General features: G+C 34.4%; 1 protein-coding gene across 8 annotated transcripts; it reads left to right on the top strand.

Moving 5' to 3' along the window:
* The first annotated feature begins 113 nt into the window (after window positions 1-113).
* LOC145724802 (RNA-binding protein 1-like) lies at window positions 114-17,467 on the top strand. Of its 8 annotated transcripts, XM_081973238.1 has the most exons (6): window positions 4,605-4,713; window positions 8,210-8,587; window positions 10,662-10,884; window positions 12,665-12,775; window positions 13,352-13,721; window positions 16,871-17,467. In XM_081973238.1, the coding sequence occupies exons 2-5, from the start codon at window positions 8,467-8,469 to the stop codon at window positions 13,398-13,400; spliced, it is 504 nt and encodes a 167-aa protein (XP_081829364.1). In that variant the 5' UTR covers window positions 4,605-4,713; window positions 8,210-8,466; the 3' UTR covers window positions 13,401-13,721; window positions 16,871-17,467. The 8 variants fall into 8 exon arrangements, with proteins under 8 accessions (XP_081829366.1, XP_081829368.1, XP_081829364.1 ...); XM_081973236.1 differs by lacking the exon at window positions 13,352-13,721; XM_081973237.1 differs by lacking the exons at window positions 4,605-4,713; window positions 13,352-13,721 and adding an exon at window positions 5,211-5,376.
* The last annotated feature ends 90 nt before the right edge of the window (window positions 17,468-17,557 follow it).

The raw sequence follows: 17,557 nt of genomic DNA, 5'->3' as shown, positions 1-17,557 counted from the left end.
GGCAACGACTGGAAAAGTGTCAGAAAACTTATTTTTACGTTTCGAAAATTGGAAATTATCCAGATCTGATTTTATTGTAGGATTTAAATAAAACCGACTGCCGTGGGTTGCAGAAAATAAACAATTTCGCATGGTAGTTGCATTAATGGTGGGTAACGATGTCCACAGGAATGACTGTATTTTAAGTTAGTGGTAAACTCATAACAAAAGTCAGTACAAAATGTACAAAAAACAGGAAGTGAAGTGAATATAGTCCACTCTGTGTATAAAGGTAAAATTTTCTACACAAATTCTTAATATGCCAGTAATGCCCACTAATTTTTTTTAATGCCCAGTAATTCCTAATAATTAACCTAACCTAACCTAGCCTAACAATACCCACTAACTTCCTGAATTATCACAACTGGAGAGTCTAAAAAAACCGGATACCGGAAAATAGGATACCTTGTATATTTTTTCATATTTGTATTCTATGTCAAATTCTAGACATATTTCGTGTATTAATGTCATCTGTATCCGTTTCTGAGATATTTCCCATTTTAGGTGAATTTTAATTTATACATATTGTCACGAATAACATAAATTGCACTAAGTTCCGTTACCTAGTCGGGCCCCGGTCTCCCCTAGTGCACTGTCTGAATCAGCAAGACCGGCAAATTGGGGTCACGATGTGGGTATTTAATCAGCGTCTCAAGCCATCGAAGAGGACCGAACTCTGGGGTCATCCCCAGAGGGAGGTCACGAGCGACAGTCCGAACTTTCTAGTGCCCGGACGGCTCGTTACACTTGGACGACTTGGCGACACTTCAGAAGGGCTTACGCACCTACCACTAGACGTACACACCCACACACCCCCTCTTGGTCAGTGTTCACTGCCTAATAAAGAAGACATACTTAAGCTACGATCTTGTTTCTCTTCCTACGCTACCCCCTTAAACGTGACATGGTGGAGGCGCCCCGTTCAATCCCCGTCTATTAATCTTCATATTGATAGACACACCCTCGCAAATTGAAGCCAATTAAGTCACAGGGAAAAGATGAAGGAATAACAGAGGAAAAAGAAGAGAGGCAAAGACCAGAAGAAAGAAGAGAGAGAAAGAAAGAGAGATCAGGAAGACGACTCAACCATGCCCACCCCCACAAGTTCAAGCACACCCCAGAAGAATCAAGACGAGTTTTGAAGGACCAGCCTGCAGGTCCGCAGTTGCTTGAACTGAGTAGGGCTATATCAAGAGCGGCCTGTAGGTTGCCCTAAACATTTTAGTGTATAGGAGCACATTTTAGTTTGTAGTGTATTGGGTAAGATAAAACTGAACTTTTGATAACTAGGTTTCATAAAATAAGTGTATGTATAGTTAATGCAATAACAATATCTCGATTTCTAGACCAGTGACGCCATTCCCGACCTAGGTACTTTGCTGAGGTAGCAAAATCGCGCAAGTATAAGGTGTTTTGTTTATAAATACATGTTGTCTGTTTATGTTATTGGAGTCGGGCTTGTTTGCTAATTAATTGTTGACTTTAGGGGCCACCTAATTACCTCGTTGCGTCCATCGACAAATTGACCTGATTATAGAAGCGAGAAGAAGAGGAGCAAGCCTAGGAGAAACCAGCATCTTCGGATGGGTTCCGCACCGTCGGTTCTACAGCCGCGTGCACCCAGAGTCCCTTAAATGACGGGCTGAAGAAGGTTCTCCAGATGGGCTTAGAAATGATGTATAGTAGTCCAAAGCAACGTGTGCTAAAAAGAGAGCACGCAATGGACCAAAGATGTCGAAGCTAAGCGATGGATTTCCGCTTAGACAATGTAGTGCCGAGAGAAGGTACTAGAAGATGGTGCCCGATGCAGGGGACAATTTACGCTTAAATGAGAAGGCAAGAAGATGGACGCAACAACAAGGTTGAGAAAGGTGACCCAACGAAAGGAATAAGTGTTTTTTGGGTATGCAAACATGGCAACGTTTAAAAATCGAGAAGTAGTTAAGATATTTGTTCAATAAAGTTTTTCCACCCCTTTTCTAGAAGATAAGTAACATGTGTTAGTTTAAGAAGTAATATTTGATGATAGGTTGGTTTAAATAAAGTACTCCCCCACCTGCATTAGAAAATAAGAATAGAAAATAAGTGAGTTGATTTTGTAAACATGGACTTTTAGTGTTCGGGGCGAACACTTGTTGGAAGGGGGAGATGTCACGAATAACATAAATTGCACTAAGTTCCGTTACCTAGTCGGGCCCCGGTCTCCCCTAGTGCACTGTCTGAATCAGCAAGACCGGCAAATTGGGGTCACGATGTGGGTATTTAATCAGCGTCTCAAGCCATCGAAGAGGACCGAACTCTGGGGTCATCCCCAGAGGGAGGTCACGAGCGACAGTCCGAACTTTCTAGTGCCCGGACGGCTCGTTACACTTGGACGACTTGGCGACACTTCAGAAGGGCTTACGCACCTACCACTAGACGTACACACCCACACACCCCCTCTTGGTCAGTGTTCACTGCCTAATAAAGAAGACATACTTAAGCTACGATCTTGTTTCTCTTCCTACGCTACCCCCTTAAACGTGACAGGAACAGGAAAGGTTTTTTCTTCGTTTTTGTGTTTTGTCATGTTGGACAAGGTTTGTTCTAGGAATGGGCGCAGAAAGACGTCAAAATATATAATACAGTGTGGTCAAAAAATCAGTTCTAAAAAAGGACAGAAAGTCTATTCAGTCTGATTCTCTGTTCAAAATTCAAGAAGTTTGTATTACGCCACTTATTTAAAAAATCACTTTTTAAATTGATACATTGAACCACCCTGTAACTGTCAAAATAACTGAATTAATGAAGGTTAAATTAGTAGTTAGTCAAAACTGTCTTTTTTGTCACACACAACACTTTGTATAGACTTTATATGTCAATGGATAGAAAATAAAATGGGCTTTCAAAAAAATATGGCCGCCTGTGTTGATAGGTTGCTTCGTTTGGCCGCCAGAGGGCGCCAAAGCTAACTATTACAAATGTTTTCCTTGACTGTTAGGGCTCTAATATCTTTAAAGGATTTTTTTTAAATCGGGCAGATACGGCCCTGATATTTGGCACAAACCTAGCACAATGATTGCCAAATCTAGGGTAGTAGCAAAACTGTAGAAATACAATCATTAAGGTCGATTTTCGCTTGCACCAACTGGCCAACCTAACGCGCAAAACCCATTAGGATAGTGGCGGTGTTTCAGGCAAATTTGACCCTTACGAAAATTGTCATTTGCAAAAACAGTTTTTCAAAAAATTTCCAAGCATTACGTCAGGTAGATCAGTAAGTCACGTGACCGTGTTTTCCTAATTTTCTATAGTCAAATTAGCCTTAAACAAGTAAAAAAATGTTTGTGATGCATCCTATCACTAAACAGTAAAGAACACACGTGTATTTGAAGCACTTTGTATATACTTTTATACGTTGATGGACAGCCAATGAAATGAGCTTTCCATTGACGTATAAAAATCGATTGGTTAGCCGTTTGCCCGCTAGAAGGCGTCAACGTTGACCAATTTTTTTGGGGTATCTTTTTGTTTAATCCTTAAAAACTCGCCACTCCATGACCACTTTCCTGAATTCTTATGACTATCAAATTACATCCACTGTAGTTTTGTCCCATCCTTGTCAAGACCATTGATTTGCAATGGTTGATGTCATTTTTGTTGTTGTTACTAATGTTTTTATTTTAAAATAACAATTAGCAGAGTATTTTTATTAGAATGCTAATATTTTCATACATTTTGAAAAACAGCGTCTATAGTGCAAAGTAACAACGTCGAGTGTTACAAACGCGATCGTCATCACTGATAACAACCTTTTAAGCTTATAGGGTTTAACTATGCCTGAATACAGTACAAAAACAACAAAAACAAACACTTGTATTAAGCTACGTTTGATACCAAAATTAATAGTATCAATGTGCCTTTTTGTTATTTTAGTTATATTATATACTTTTACAATTTTGTTGTAAAAGTTGTAACTTACTCCCAATAACTAAGTGACGTTAATAATGAATATTATATCATCAAGAATTAAATAAATTCATATACTTCAATAGTGTTTCTCAAGTTAATGATAACAACACTGGAGTGTTCATTTTAGTTATTCAGAGTATAATAATGCAGCAAATCAAGAAATATGGACCACCAACAATGTGATTAAGTGGTCTTCTATGCAAAGTTTTTCCTTTGTTTCCAAAATGCTTCAGTCAAATCACAAATAATGAATTTATATTATTAGGTGTAGCATAATTAGTGGAAAATTAATAAAGTTTAAAACATTTATAACTAATTAGAATAATTAAACATAAACACAAAAGTAATGTGTATAATTCAAAATAGCTTACCACCATAATGATGACAGTCAATTTGTTTTACGAGTATAACTCCACTTTTTTTAACAACCGGAGCAAAAAATAATTGCGCCAAAACCAATTTCATTATGCAGAAAATATTATTTACACACACAGGTTCAAACTTTTAGCATTTTTGTGCAAAAAAGCACAACCAAGACTGTGAGTCTACTTCAATAGAAACAAAATCCTATAATCTTATCATGAATTGTTTATTATCAGACCCTACTAAACCATCCAAAACGATATTGCAATAATAATAACCTTCATATTTCGCGATATTTGTTGTTGATACAATAGTGGTCAAACTGTATCATAAAGGTAGTTTTTCAGTTTAACAAATGTGGTGAGTAAAGCAGTAGGGCATATTATTAAAATACAGTCTATCTAGGTTCTAAAAGATGTACCCCTTATTTAGTTAGGCAATAATTAAGTACATAAATATTTAAAATAGGTGGTAAATTGAAATTATCAAATGTTTACTACAATCTATTGATCTATTGATATGATTTTACTATAGTTTCTATAGAAACTGAAATTATGTGGTCACTCATCAATTCTGTAGTTTTCATAAAAATTCAAAGAATAATTTACTGGTTGGTGAAAATATGAACCCTAAAACCACTTGTGTGGTTTATTCAAAGACTGAAGAGAAAATTGCTGATTAGAAACAAAATTTATTGTCTCTGATCAGGACAATGTTTTAAGTGAGAATTTTATCATAATTTCAGCTCAACTAAAATGACGTCACTTTATCTTGTGTGTAATAATCAGATATACTCGAACTCAATACATCCAGTGTGTAAACTGATGTCATTCAGTACCAAGGCATAAAGTTTCAAATAGTAAAATATGTAAGGTGCAGTTAGAAGATGCTCATTTAATGTTCTAATTTAATCTGAAATAATGGAAACATGAAAACATAAAAGTGTAAAGCTTTTACTTCCATTTGCACCAAATTGACATGGTGTTATTTTAAAAGATGGTTAAATTTCCAGTTAGTCGAAGGGTAAGTTTAAGACAAGGTTAAGACTTAATGCAGATACATTAGTGAGGTGGTCTGTTGTTCAGTTTGTATCTTGTTGTCTCAGTTGTTTGAGGTTAATTTGTATATGACAAGGGGCAGCAAGTAAGAAAAAGTTCAACTTTGTACATAAAACCTTTCTATAACATTACTTTGGTATTGCTCAAGAAAAAGTATAAGTACATGGATTTCTTCTAAATTGAATGTTCTTTTCTCCCAAACAATAAAATACAGATGATTTCTCTGTCAGTTTTGATGAATGATCAGTCAGACTAGTTAGTTAACATGGATCACCCTGTGGGTAGGTTTTTCCTTCCTATGACCTTTCTATGTGGCAGTAATCATGTGATAATGTCTACCGAAGGCCAAAATATCACATTAACAAACCTTTTAGGACCAGAATTTAAATAATGTTTAAACCAGTGTTTCAATGACAAAACCATATTTTTTATTAAATATCTGAGAAACAGAGTAATATAGGAAAATTAATGTATTAAGAAGAATTATTAAACTTGAACAGTTACTTATATTTATTATTTAAAATGGTATTAGAGCAAGGTAGGTCCAAGTTTTTGCTGTGCATTATTTTATTTTATTGCATAAGTAAAGTCATTACTTACCTTAAAAGCTATCCAGCATAAAAAAAGCTATCCAATGAATCAATCATTTATAGGGTGTTCCAAAGGAAAAAAAGGGTCTTACCTAGACCAAAATTAAAAACTGTAGACAAAAAGAAACTGTCCCAATGGAATCTATGTAAAAACACTTTAAACAAGGTTTTTAACTAAACAATCAAACTGTACTTTTTTTAAAACTGCAATTTTATAAATTTCTGTGATTTGTGATTGGAAAGTGACATTTTTTGTAAAATGTAGGTGATTCTGGATACACTCACAACTCACACTAAGTATTATTTTATTTTCCTTTGTACTTAACTTCTATTTTTCTTCACAGACAAATTAAATACATATTGCAAAACACCTAGTATGCAATCCAAAAACAAACTGCAGTTTCTAAATTTAAAAAACTGTGTCAGACACCAGGAAATGAAACAACTTGCAGGGGGGTCATTGAAGCCTACCCAAAATAAATAAAAAAGTTGTTTGGCCCAGATTGCAATTAGCTTAAAGTTAGGCATTTTCCAATAAGTTTTTCTTACTCCTATGATAGAAAAATTGTAGGCAACACCTCAGAATAAACAAAACATTGCAAATTAATGCTACTTCTAGCTAGAATACAGCATAAATCTTGCTTACCTTGTGAGAGTTTACCGCATTTCGTTGTTGAAGTCATGTTTGAAATGGTTTTAATCCAAAGTACAACGCTTTACGGTTTGGTTTACGGCCGCTTTTTGAAACGTTGAATTTCCCGAAGTCTTTTCGCGTTCATTTTGATACGACTAAACACCATTTTCGTGCGGAAAACTGGAACTTTTCGGTAATTCTATAGGGAAATTTCATAATATACCCAGAAATTCCCATATTTCCAATTAATTGTTTTTACTTTTGACAGCTAACATTTGAATTTGATATTTGACAGATCAAATCGATACGGGATTACTCGAATAGGCGCTTTCAGAAATACCAGGTGTCCAAGAGCATCCTGGACATAGGAGATTAACATGGGAAAACAGTTTTGATTTTTTTGCGCCTGTACGGTTGATTTGATTGAAAAATCGTATTAATGAAAGTTGTAGTACCTATCACGGACTAGTTTTCTGTATTTTTTTCAGATCTCTAACTTGAGCCGTTTTGTCGTAAAACACGAACAAAAATGAGAAAATTTAAACTTTTGGCCTGCACTGTATAGGCGGTTGTCGGGCAACGGGTAAACAGATCATTGTTGCTGGTACGGTTGCTCGACAACCGCTTATACAGTGCAAGTAAAAAGTTTAAATTTTCGTATTTTTGTTCGTGTTTTACGACAAAACGGCTCAAGTTAGAGATCTGAAAAAAATACAGAAAACTAGCCCGTGATAGGTACTACAACTTTCATTAATACGATTTTTCAATCAAATCCACCGTACAGGCGCAAAAAAATCAAAACCGTTTTCCCATGTTAATCTCCTATGTCCAGGGTGCTCTTGGACACCTGGTATACTCTTTCTTAAAGAAGATTTACCATCATTTGCATTGTCGTACTCGTACATGCTCGTAGTACCATTGTTGTACTTTGTTAAGTTCCTGAGTTTACCTTTTCATTCACAAAAAAATTTTTTCAACTCATACAGGGATATTGGTTCACTCCTTAACAGGAGTTTAGAGAAGAGATAAGTAGGCAATTGCCAACGGTTGAACGAATAGAGAATCCTAGGCTTTCCGCAACTGTGCGATATTAAATAGACCAATCACAGGCAATTTTCAGCGTGCGATATGAAATAGAACAATTACAGCTAATCTAAAACGTAAACAAAATAATTCTTCTGATTGTCATCCTCACTAACAGTTGGCATCAAAATATTGCATTTTGGCTTATGTTTTGACTGTTTTGAGGCAATAAAAAAGCAGTTCAAGTTTCAGGAGTTAATCAACTGTCCGGTGACAATCCGGGACCCCGGTCAAACTTTGGCTGCGTCAAAAGTGATAATGTAAACGCGGAAACGTTTCAAACATTGAGTGTTAATTTGTGTGAAATTTGGTAAGGAATTCCAATTAGTCATAGAAAAAATAGACTGTAAAACTCGGGCGAATTTTCCATATCGCCCACGTCCGATTGAGCACTCCGCCTTCGCTGTCGTTATTAATTAGTAGTGTAAAAGAAATTAGGATACTTCTTGTTTTGTTCTATTCGAGAGTTTCAATGGCCTCTTTCTTAACAGCATCCAGCCAAACTTCTTCCTGTCTAAGATGCTTCAACAACTGCCAAGATTGAGAGCGCCTGAAGCGCGTCGGGACTGCTCCTACAAACAGATTGGCAATAAAGGGTTACACGTAAAAACTCTTTCTTTGAGAAAATTAGGACATTACACACTGGGGACAACTCCCAAGGATTAGATAATGACAATGCGGGAAATCAACAAGTCCAAAGCAAAAGCATGAATCTTCCAAGCAAACCAAAACACTCAAAGCAACAGCCATGAAAAACCAGCACACCAATCAAATGTTCATCCTCCAAAAATCTATAAATTTTCCTGAATCCCGGATGTTGTGGTTCACTGAGAATTTCCGCCATACGCAAAGGAGTCGGGAAAAAGGCTGCAAGTATACCATACAAGGATTTAACTTCCTGACTTTCACATCTCAAGAAAACATGATCCAAATCTCCTTCCACTCCACAAGATCAATCCGAGGAATCCAATATACCTATTCTAGCCTTATGCTTTGGAATGCGACAATGTCCAGATCTCATCCTACAGACAAACACGCTCACAAATATGCACTCCCTTTTTGTATACCTATGCTTCTGTAAGAACTAATCCATGAAGTTTATATACGATCTTTAATAGCCCTCAAGAAATTCGTATAAGTCTGTATATTTATCCCCAATCACCAAATTGTCCTCTCTTCCACTCCTGGCAAGCTCGTCAGCCTTTTCGTTCCCTCTAATGTTAGAATGGCCGGCTATCCACAAAAATTCAACTTTTCTCCCCAATTTTTTCTTTTGTCTTCAAAGTGCAAGTCATTAGCATTATCGGTACCAACTCTTGCGATTTTCTGCAATCCACTTTTGGAATCCAACAAAATCAGAATCCGCCGATCCGCACACCACTCCAAAGCCGCCTCCATTGCCCATCATATCTCTGAGGTGCAGATGTCCATGGCATCAGTTGTTCTTCTTTGAATACCCCAACCCATTGAAGCATTGTATGTACACCCCAAAACCACTCTTATTAGTAACTCCATCCACAGATGCATCTGTGTACAACAAAGTAAAATCATGAAATGTATTCAAGACAATTTCATCGCACAGCTGCTCAGCACCCAAATGTTCTTTTGGAATCCCAGAATCCATGAACTGAACTTTCATAATCTGACATTCATAACATGGCAGATTCCGAGATATTTTAATATTATCCATGTACTGTAGTGCCAGACAAACACCCTCCAAGTACGGTGGCACCAACCTATTGGCCCAATACACCAGGTTCCCGATGGTATACTGTATACTCCATAAAACTGCAGCATCCTTTCCCTGACCAAACTCCGCTCTCGAGCGAGATGTTTCAGAGCATATTTTGCCCAAACCCAGTCCCATCTCAAATTCATTGGCATCTCGGCACACTCTGTCAACAGGACATTTGCAGGAGTAGAACGCATACAACCCGTGAGGATCCTTAAGGCCTAATTCAGAGTCCTACTAATCTTATTCCTATTAAGTTGAGATGTTGAGAAAATAGCCTGGCAAGCATACTCCAAATGTGAGCGAATCATACCCTTATTAACCATTCAACAGCGTCACAGGGTCTGCATCTCACCAAACCCTTGTAAGAGCCTTCACGACATTAATAGCTTTACCTGCTCTCTGACAGACATTATTTATGTGAGTAGTCTATTTCATTTGTCCGTCAAATTTTAAGCCTTGATATTTGTGTTCCATAGTAAAATCAATTTACTTTACTCCTGAATTGAAGCCTTCTATTAACGTACCTCCTTCACCCCCTTCCTTTTCCGTTGACAACTCCATATTATTTGTATTTCTATCTGACCAATACTCAATATTTATTAATACCCCTTGGAGCTTATTTAGACATGCATCAATCTCCTTTCCACTACAGTAAACAACCATCTTATCAGCATATTGCAGAACGCTTGTGTCTTCAACTAGGTTGTCTTTGAAGGATCTAGTATAAATGTTGAAAAGTAACGGACTTAATAGAATGGTAATCACTTCTTGTTTTGTAATAAAATTTAAAAAAAGAAGAATAGACCAAATGTGTCGTCTGTCAGATACAACCTTCGTTTGACACTTTTGACAGACAAATATATTTTTTTGTGACAGTGGCACTAATGACAGTGACAGTGATATTTATTATTTTCAATTTTGTAATAATTCTAATTTGGAAAGAGTTGATTTTCGAATTTGGAAATCAGATATTATCTTTTTCTTTTTCCAAGTTGTTATTTCAATTATTGCATTTCTACCAACAATCTCAGTGATATTGCAAATACATATTTTTAAAGATTAAAGGTAAAAAGTTCACTATTATTTATGGAATCTCATGATTTATGCCGTCCTTCATCTACTGGCATTTTTTTACCAAAGAAAGAATCCAAACCTTATTCCAAAGCTATACATAACCTCCTATAGAACTAATTTCTGTTTTCTTGCAGGTCAAACAGCAGACATGTCTCGCTATAGGGAATGGGACATTTCTTGCAAAGTGTATGTAGGAAACCTAGGATCCTCAGCCAGTAAACATGAAATAGAAAGTGCATTTAGCAAATATGGCCCCTTAAGGAATGTCTGGGTGGCCCGCAATCCTCCCGGTTTTGCTTTTGTAGAATTTGAAGATTCCAGAGATGCTGAAGATGCTGTCAGAGGACTGGATGGAACGTAAGTATTTCAGAGCTACCAAAAACTGTTGAATAAAAATAAAATACAAGAAAACTTTAGTTTTTATTTTTTATGTTAGTTCATCTGCTTATTGTTGTATACTTTAGGTTTAGGTTTTAACTTAAACCCTTAAGTTAGGTTAGGTACTTATACATATTTTAAGCTGGTTTTCAACATAAGTACCTATTACCATACCAACTATACTGCAGCCTAACACATTCATTTCTACAGTTGTGAATTCAGACAGAGCTGCTCAAGTAATTAAATTAAGCAAAAAATGGATAAAGGTGTAAAACTCCTAGTAAGAGGTTATCTTACTTATATTCTTAAAGCCTGTTTTATAGATTACAATTAAATATCACTCTGATGTTTAACTGTTAGATTTCAATTCAATACTAATTTTAGAGTTTAAACAATAGAAGAGTAAAGTTAAACTGAATCTATAAAAGTGGTCTTTAGAAAAGTGGTTTGTATTCCAGTTTTTGGCTAAGTAGGTAATAAAACTAAAACTGTATGAATCTTGTCAGATTTTAGACAAAAGGATAAGAATATGAAAATAAGTACAAAATATTTTTTGGCTTCTCATATTTTATGAATCTATTTGGGATGATTTTAGCTTAATTAGACAAATGTTTCAGCAAGTTTCTTATAGTCTCATTACCAAAGTCTCTAGTTAATTTACTAGTTCCAGTTACTTCCAGCTGTTTTGGTCTTACTTTTCAATGATGGTTTTTGCTTATGGTTTCTTTAAATCACACTAATCTAAACTTGAATTTACCTCAAGCCTCAAGGTATTTTTAGATGCCATTTTAGTAATTAAGACCTGTTTACAAATGTCAATGTTTTTAAAAATCAAGTAAATTGTATTGTTTTATAAAAAACATATAAAGTTAGATTCTATAATAATATATCTTTTGTCGAAGTAAAGCAAAATCTGCCAGATTAGTTTAAAATTCAGTAAAAATGTTGTGTAAATACTGTAGATTTATACCTACTTACTGACAAGTTTAGTATTGTGCTTTACCATGGATTAACCAATAAAACAAAAAAAATATTATTAAATAAAACTGTTTTACCTTTTAGTGATTGAGAAGCTGTTTATCAAAATTTAAAATAAACACTAGACACTGTAACACAATTTATTGAATAAATACAGTCTACAGAATATACAGGGTGACAATAAAAAAATGACCTCTAGCAAAAACTCCATAAAATTAGGTGTTTATTTCTCTGAAAGCATATGAAGCAACAAAAAGTTATGATTAAAAAACTGACCTACATTATATTCTACTATAATGAATATCCAAGTGTTCCTCACCCACTCCTCAGTAAATTGCACAATTTTTATTTCATTCTTCTTGCCTTAATTTGAGGAAACAAAGTTGGTTACACTTTCGACAAAGTAAAACCAGCTAGAATCCAAACAAATACTCATTTTAAATCAGAACTTATACAGTTTTCCATGGTGCTACATAACAGCTTTTATAGTGAGACATTTGGTTTTATTACTAACTTGATTAGTCTCAAATTGATATAAGAACTGAATTACTAGATAAAACATATATATATAAATAATCGTTATTTTCAATAGAAAAAAGGCTATCGACCACTTGGTCTTTCTGCCTATGTTTACAGTGGGATTTTTTTTTATAGTTTTAGCATACATGTTAACCTAGATAAAACATTTATAGCCTATTTTAGACTTGCACATCTGGAAATTGACAAAAAACATATTTCATATTGGATTAATATCTGACTTACCTGTTACATATTGTTACAGACGCTGTTGTGGTGCAAGAATTAGAGTGGAAATGTCAAGTGGCAGATCTCGCAGAGGAGGTGGCGGTGGCGGTGGAGGCGGCAGAAGGCGAGGTTATTCCCCCAAAGACAGGTCAGTATTTTTTCTATTTTTTCTTTTATTTCAAGAGTTGTTATTTTTTTGTCACTTTGTTATTTACACTTAAGAATGTTTGATTTATTTATTATTATTGAAATCCAGTTTTATTGAAACTGTTTATTGCATTGGCAAGTTTATTATGTGAATAATCTTAATGTAGTTTGATTTTCAGTATGTCTGATGAAAATCAAAGTAAAACTCGATGATGTAACAATTTATTAGAAGGGTATTTCTAATTAATATCCCTAACTTGATAGTTCTTTACAAATTTGGATTCCTCACAGGGTCATTTATAGTGATTCTTCTTAATACATACTTATAGCTATACTGCTCTCTGAAATGTTTAATAAAAGTTCTGGTTTTGTGAGAAAATTAACTCACTATTATCTAAATTCAGTAAACTTGCCAAAATGTGTATGGTTTTCTTATATTTACCCTTACCCAGTACAGTTTTGTATTTTCATTCATTCAATCATTTTAGTTAGTGAATATAAAACAGGGTAATTATAAGAAGACAACTGCTTGTGTGGTTTGAAAGAACGGAGGTAAACAGGTTTGTGGGCGTTACAGGAAATCGTCAGCGATGGCGCTGTTCTACCACCAACTCATCCCCCCTTGAGACAACACATCACCTCCTTACTGTCCCCATGGATTTCTATGAAAAATACAACACCTCATCATCTATAAAAACATCGCGTGAAACCGCCCATAAACCAAATTCTAAAGCGCCGCAGCCGGTATTTCGATTTTTGAAAAAACGTCCTCCCCGTTCGGTCAACGCTGCACCCACATTGTCGCCATTTGCAACGCTGCACGACTACACGTGAATCTCGCTCCTATCATCGTGGCAACGCTGCATCCGACAATACTACAACTGACCACCGAAATTTCAGCTTTAATTTTCTGCTTTCTACTACTACTACAACAACTACTATTCAAAGTAAATGTCTGGTGGGCTATACTTAAGATAAAGAATGTATTATTCTTTCGTATATTGTAGTTTTATGGAGAATCTTTTAATGGTAGTGTTATGATGCTCTTAAACTTTTGTTACTACCCTGACGTAGTAGAAAAAGTAAATTAACCAATTGTGCATGTACTCGAATGTCAAAACACTACTTAAAAAAAAGGAAAATTTTGATCCAGGTTGAGGTGGATTTTTGTTGCAACAATTATATTTGTTGTGGGAAATGCGTACCTGGTGTGGTTATTTAAAACTTTATGGAGACTTAACACTGTATTGATTATTATTCATATCAGTTTAATCAAGCTATGTGTTTGTGAGTTTGTGATGGATCAAGTTAAAACAAAATTTTTTGTTTGTTGACGCAAATGCATATTTGGGATTTTAATTGTTGATAATTATAAAGTTAAATTCTTATACAGTTTTTTCTTCACTCCCACAGGAAAAGCAATTAAAATTTTGATACAATTTGCACTCTAGAAAACCGACTAGTATCTAGTTATTCTTTGCTATTTTATGTAGGCTCTTTAGATTTAATCATTTAGAACAGTTTTAAACTTAAATGCGGTTTTAACTGTTATTGGACTTGATTTATTAGCTTTTTGAAAAACTTACTTCAATGTAGTATAACTGCGGTATGCAAAGTGGAAAAAAGCTATGTTTAGGTCAATATCTCAGTACGTTTTTGGGCGTTTCCCAATTGATGTCTTTAATCTCAAGTCGATATTTCTTGAGACACAGGACGCTAATTGGGAAACGTCCCGAGAAATAGGCACAAACAGCACTTCACTGTGTTAAAATGAAACCAAAACAAATATTGTTTAATTAGAGACTATTCAAAAATGTAATTTTTTTTAACGCGCTTTTTTCACACCCTGTAGAGTACAGTTATAGTGCACTAAAGTCTAGGCTTTTCCCATCAGACAATCAAGCTTAATTATAGTCCAAACTGAATCAAAATCTGCTGTTTAGTTTGAAAATGACCCAAAAATTACTGGGTTGAGGTGGCGCGCAGTTCATTTACTTTGGAACACCTTTTTAGTTTTGAAATCTTCTGTCAAAAAATTACAGTGCAATTAATGATAAAAAATGGTATACAAACTAGAAAAAGTATTGATAACGTCGTTTTGCAAGAATAAGCTGCAAGTGATTAGGTGAACCAAATTTATTTACATTGTCCTGTTTTTGTTAGTATGCTAGGGTAAGTCGATATCTCAGTAATTAATAAAGTCATTTGGTTTTTGCATAACACGATTGATTCTTGTTAAACGAAAACTACGGTACTTTCAAACACTACAACTACAGTTATTTATTTAAATTTCTAAAAAGATGAAACTGATAATTACGAATTTTTCGAAGAAATTGAACCGTGTTTCTGTTTCTATTTTCTGTCTTAATTTTTGGTTTTTATACTTGTAGATATTTCTATTAATATGGAGAATACCTAAAATAAGTGTGCTCGTCGACAACCGAGGGGTAGACGGCCGATAATTTTTGGTACACCAAAATGCCTTTTTGCATACAAAATACCTTGAAATGCCTTTAAAATACTTCACAATGCTTTATTATTGCTCAAAATGCCTTGTAGTAATAATGCCTTAAAGCTGCCTAAAATGCTTCATATTACCTTGAAATGCCTTAAATTATTTAAACTGACCGATGATGCCTTTAAATTGTAACAACTACGTCACGTGACTTTGATAATTCAATTTTTGAGCACAAACACTGTAAAAACTAGTTGACATTGTCAAAAACAGTGACGTGACCTTCAAAACGCAGTTTAAACTTTGGAAAATTGATAAATAAAATTTAGACAGTTGTAAAAACTTAAATCGCGAAATACACGTCACGTGACTTGGATAATTCAATTTTTTGAGCTTGCAACATTGTAAACTCCAGTTGACATTGTCAAAAATAGTCACGTGACCTTCAAAACGCAGTTTAAACTTTGAAAAATTGACAAATAAAATTTGGACAGTTGTAAAAAATTAAATTGCAAAGTACACGTCACTTGACGTTGATAATGCAATTCTGAGCTTGCACCATTATAAAGGCCAGTTGATATTTGTCAAAATTAATCACGTGACCGTTAAATAGTGATTTAAACTTTAAAAACTTACTAACCTTAAAATATCGCAAAATTCCCTTTATTTAGGCTTTATTTCGCTCAAAATTCCAATGAAAATATCGCAAAACATTTTGAAATATACAGTCAATGCCTCAAAATTCTATGAAATGCCTTATAAATACCTTAAAAATACCTCAAAATGATTTGTAATACTGGAAAAGTGCCTCATAATACCTCGAGTGTGTACACCAAAATACTTCGGCGATCTACCCCTCGTCGACAACACTGTTAAGCGTAAAGCATTTGGAAAAGAACTATTGTAGTACAAACAGGACCATCACAAGAAAATATTCAGAGTAAAGAAATATACAGGGTGGTCCAGTTTCCATAGCGGAAACTTCAGAGAGCGATAGAGAATCAAAAAATAATATGAGTTTGCATTATAAACTATATTCGAGAAAAGCTTCGTTAAAGAAATACAGGGGGTTAAAGTTTTATATATTTTTTAGTTTTTGCTTTATAGTTCTTACAGTTTACAAAAAAGTATTTATATTTTTTTGACAAACCAAACTGAGCACAGTATTGATAAAACCGTTCTTCAAGAACTGCTAAGATATCGGGTAATCCCAATGAAAACTTGAACTCACTGTATTAAAGGCGGATTTTTATTAAATATTTGATTTGAAACTACTTAATCATTATTTATTGCATAAGTTGAACAAGTTATTCTAATTCCGTTTAACTATTGATCCATTACTGTTATTATTTTCATGTTAGTGCATGTTTTAAAGCAGTTTTTAAGTCTCTTATATGGTCTTATTAAAGTGAGTCATAGAGATTCTACTACATCTACATTTATGTAAAATCTGAAACCAAAAAAAGACAAACTAAAGACTTATCTAAACCTACTTATATCTTTATGATTTTTAGCAAGTTTTGCTATATTTTCTGAAAAGAAATCTTAATGATCCACTTTAATAAAACTTCTACGTGTATTTTAGTAAATGTATAAAACATAAAAACATGGAGTGACTCTTTAACCAGTTACGCTTTGTAGGTCACGATCGCCGAGAAGATCCAGATCTCGTTCCCGATCACGTGGACGCCGGTCATATTCACGTGACCGCCGAAGTGAATCTCGTGACCGCCGTTAGATGACAATACGTTCGTTATAAATTAGGTATAGTAGAGAAAGGACTATGGTTTTTTAAACAACACCAACATTTTACACTTGACTATGAAAACTACAAATTTACTTTCTTTCTATCTTAATAAATATAAGTACAAAATGTTTTTTTTCTGATACATAACTTTTTTTCGTATATTAAGTAATAAATTCAAAGAAAAATAAGTTCATTTACGGAAAATCAGTTAAATATAAGCAGCTAAAACTTTATCTTTTCAAGTTGTAGGTATGTATTTCCTGTTTAGTTTTACCATATTTTACATTTATTATTTATAGTATTCATACACTTCACAGTTCTATTATTAATTAAGTTTAGGATACTGTCTATACGATCTGGATATACTCTTACTTTTTATCCGGTATGCATTATAATTTAACTCACTAACCTGTAGTAGGTATAGAAGTTTGATTATAGTTTAGATGAGTTTCGTACCATATTTGATAAAACAATATAATGCTATTGTTGAACCATGCATTTTCAGTCTACATGCCCTTTTAATATCTGTCCAAGTTAAATGCAGAGTGTTATTTACTGAATATCTAATCTTAAAATAGAAA

Source organism: Ips typographus, linkage group LG2, assembly GCF_016097725.1.
Source record: "Ips typographus isolate SLU linkage group LG2, UJ_Ityp_2.0, whole genome shotgun sequence".
NCBI lineage: Eukaryota > Metazoa > Arthropoda > Insecta > Coleoptera > Curculionidae > Ips > Ips typographus.
The sequence above is the reverse complement of the archived record's forward strand: the minus strand, read 5'-3'. Positions and strand labels throughout refer to the sequence as shown.

Excerpts from the sequence above, each read along its gene's own strand:
- LOC145724802 (XM_081973236.1), top strand. The coding sequence starts at position 8,467 with ATGAAAAACCAGCACACCAATCAAATGTTCATCCTCCAAAAATCTATA. Across the intron at positions 8,588-10,661 it reads AAGGAGTCGGGAAAAAGGCT|GTCAAACAGCAGACATGTCT; the intron begins GCAAGTATACCA and ends GTTTTCTTGCAG. Across the intron at positions 10,885-12,664 it reads GTCAGAGGACTGGATGGAAC|ACGCTGTTGTGGTGCAAGAA; the intron begins GTAAGTATTTCA and ends ATATTGTTACAG.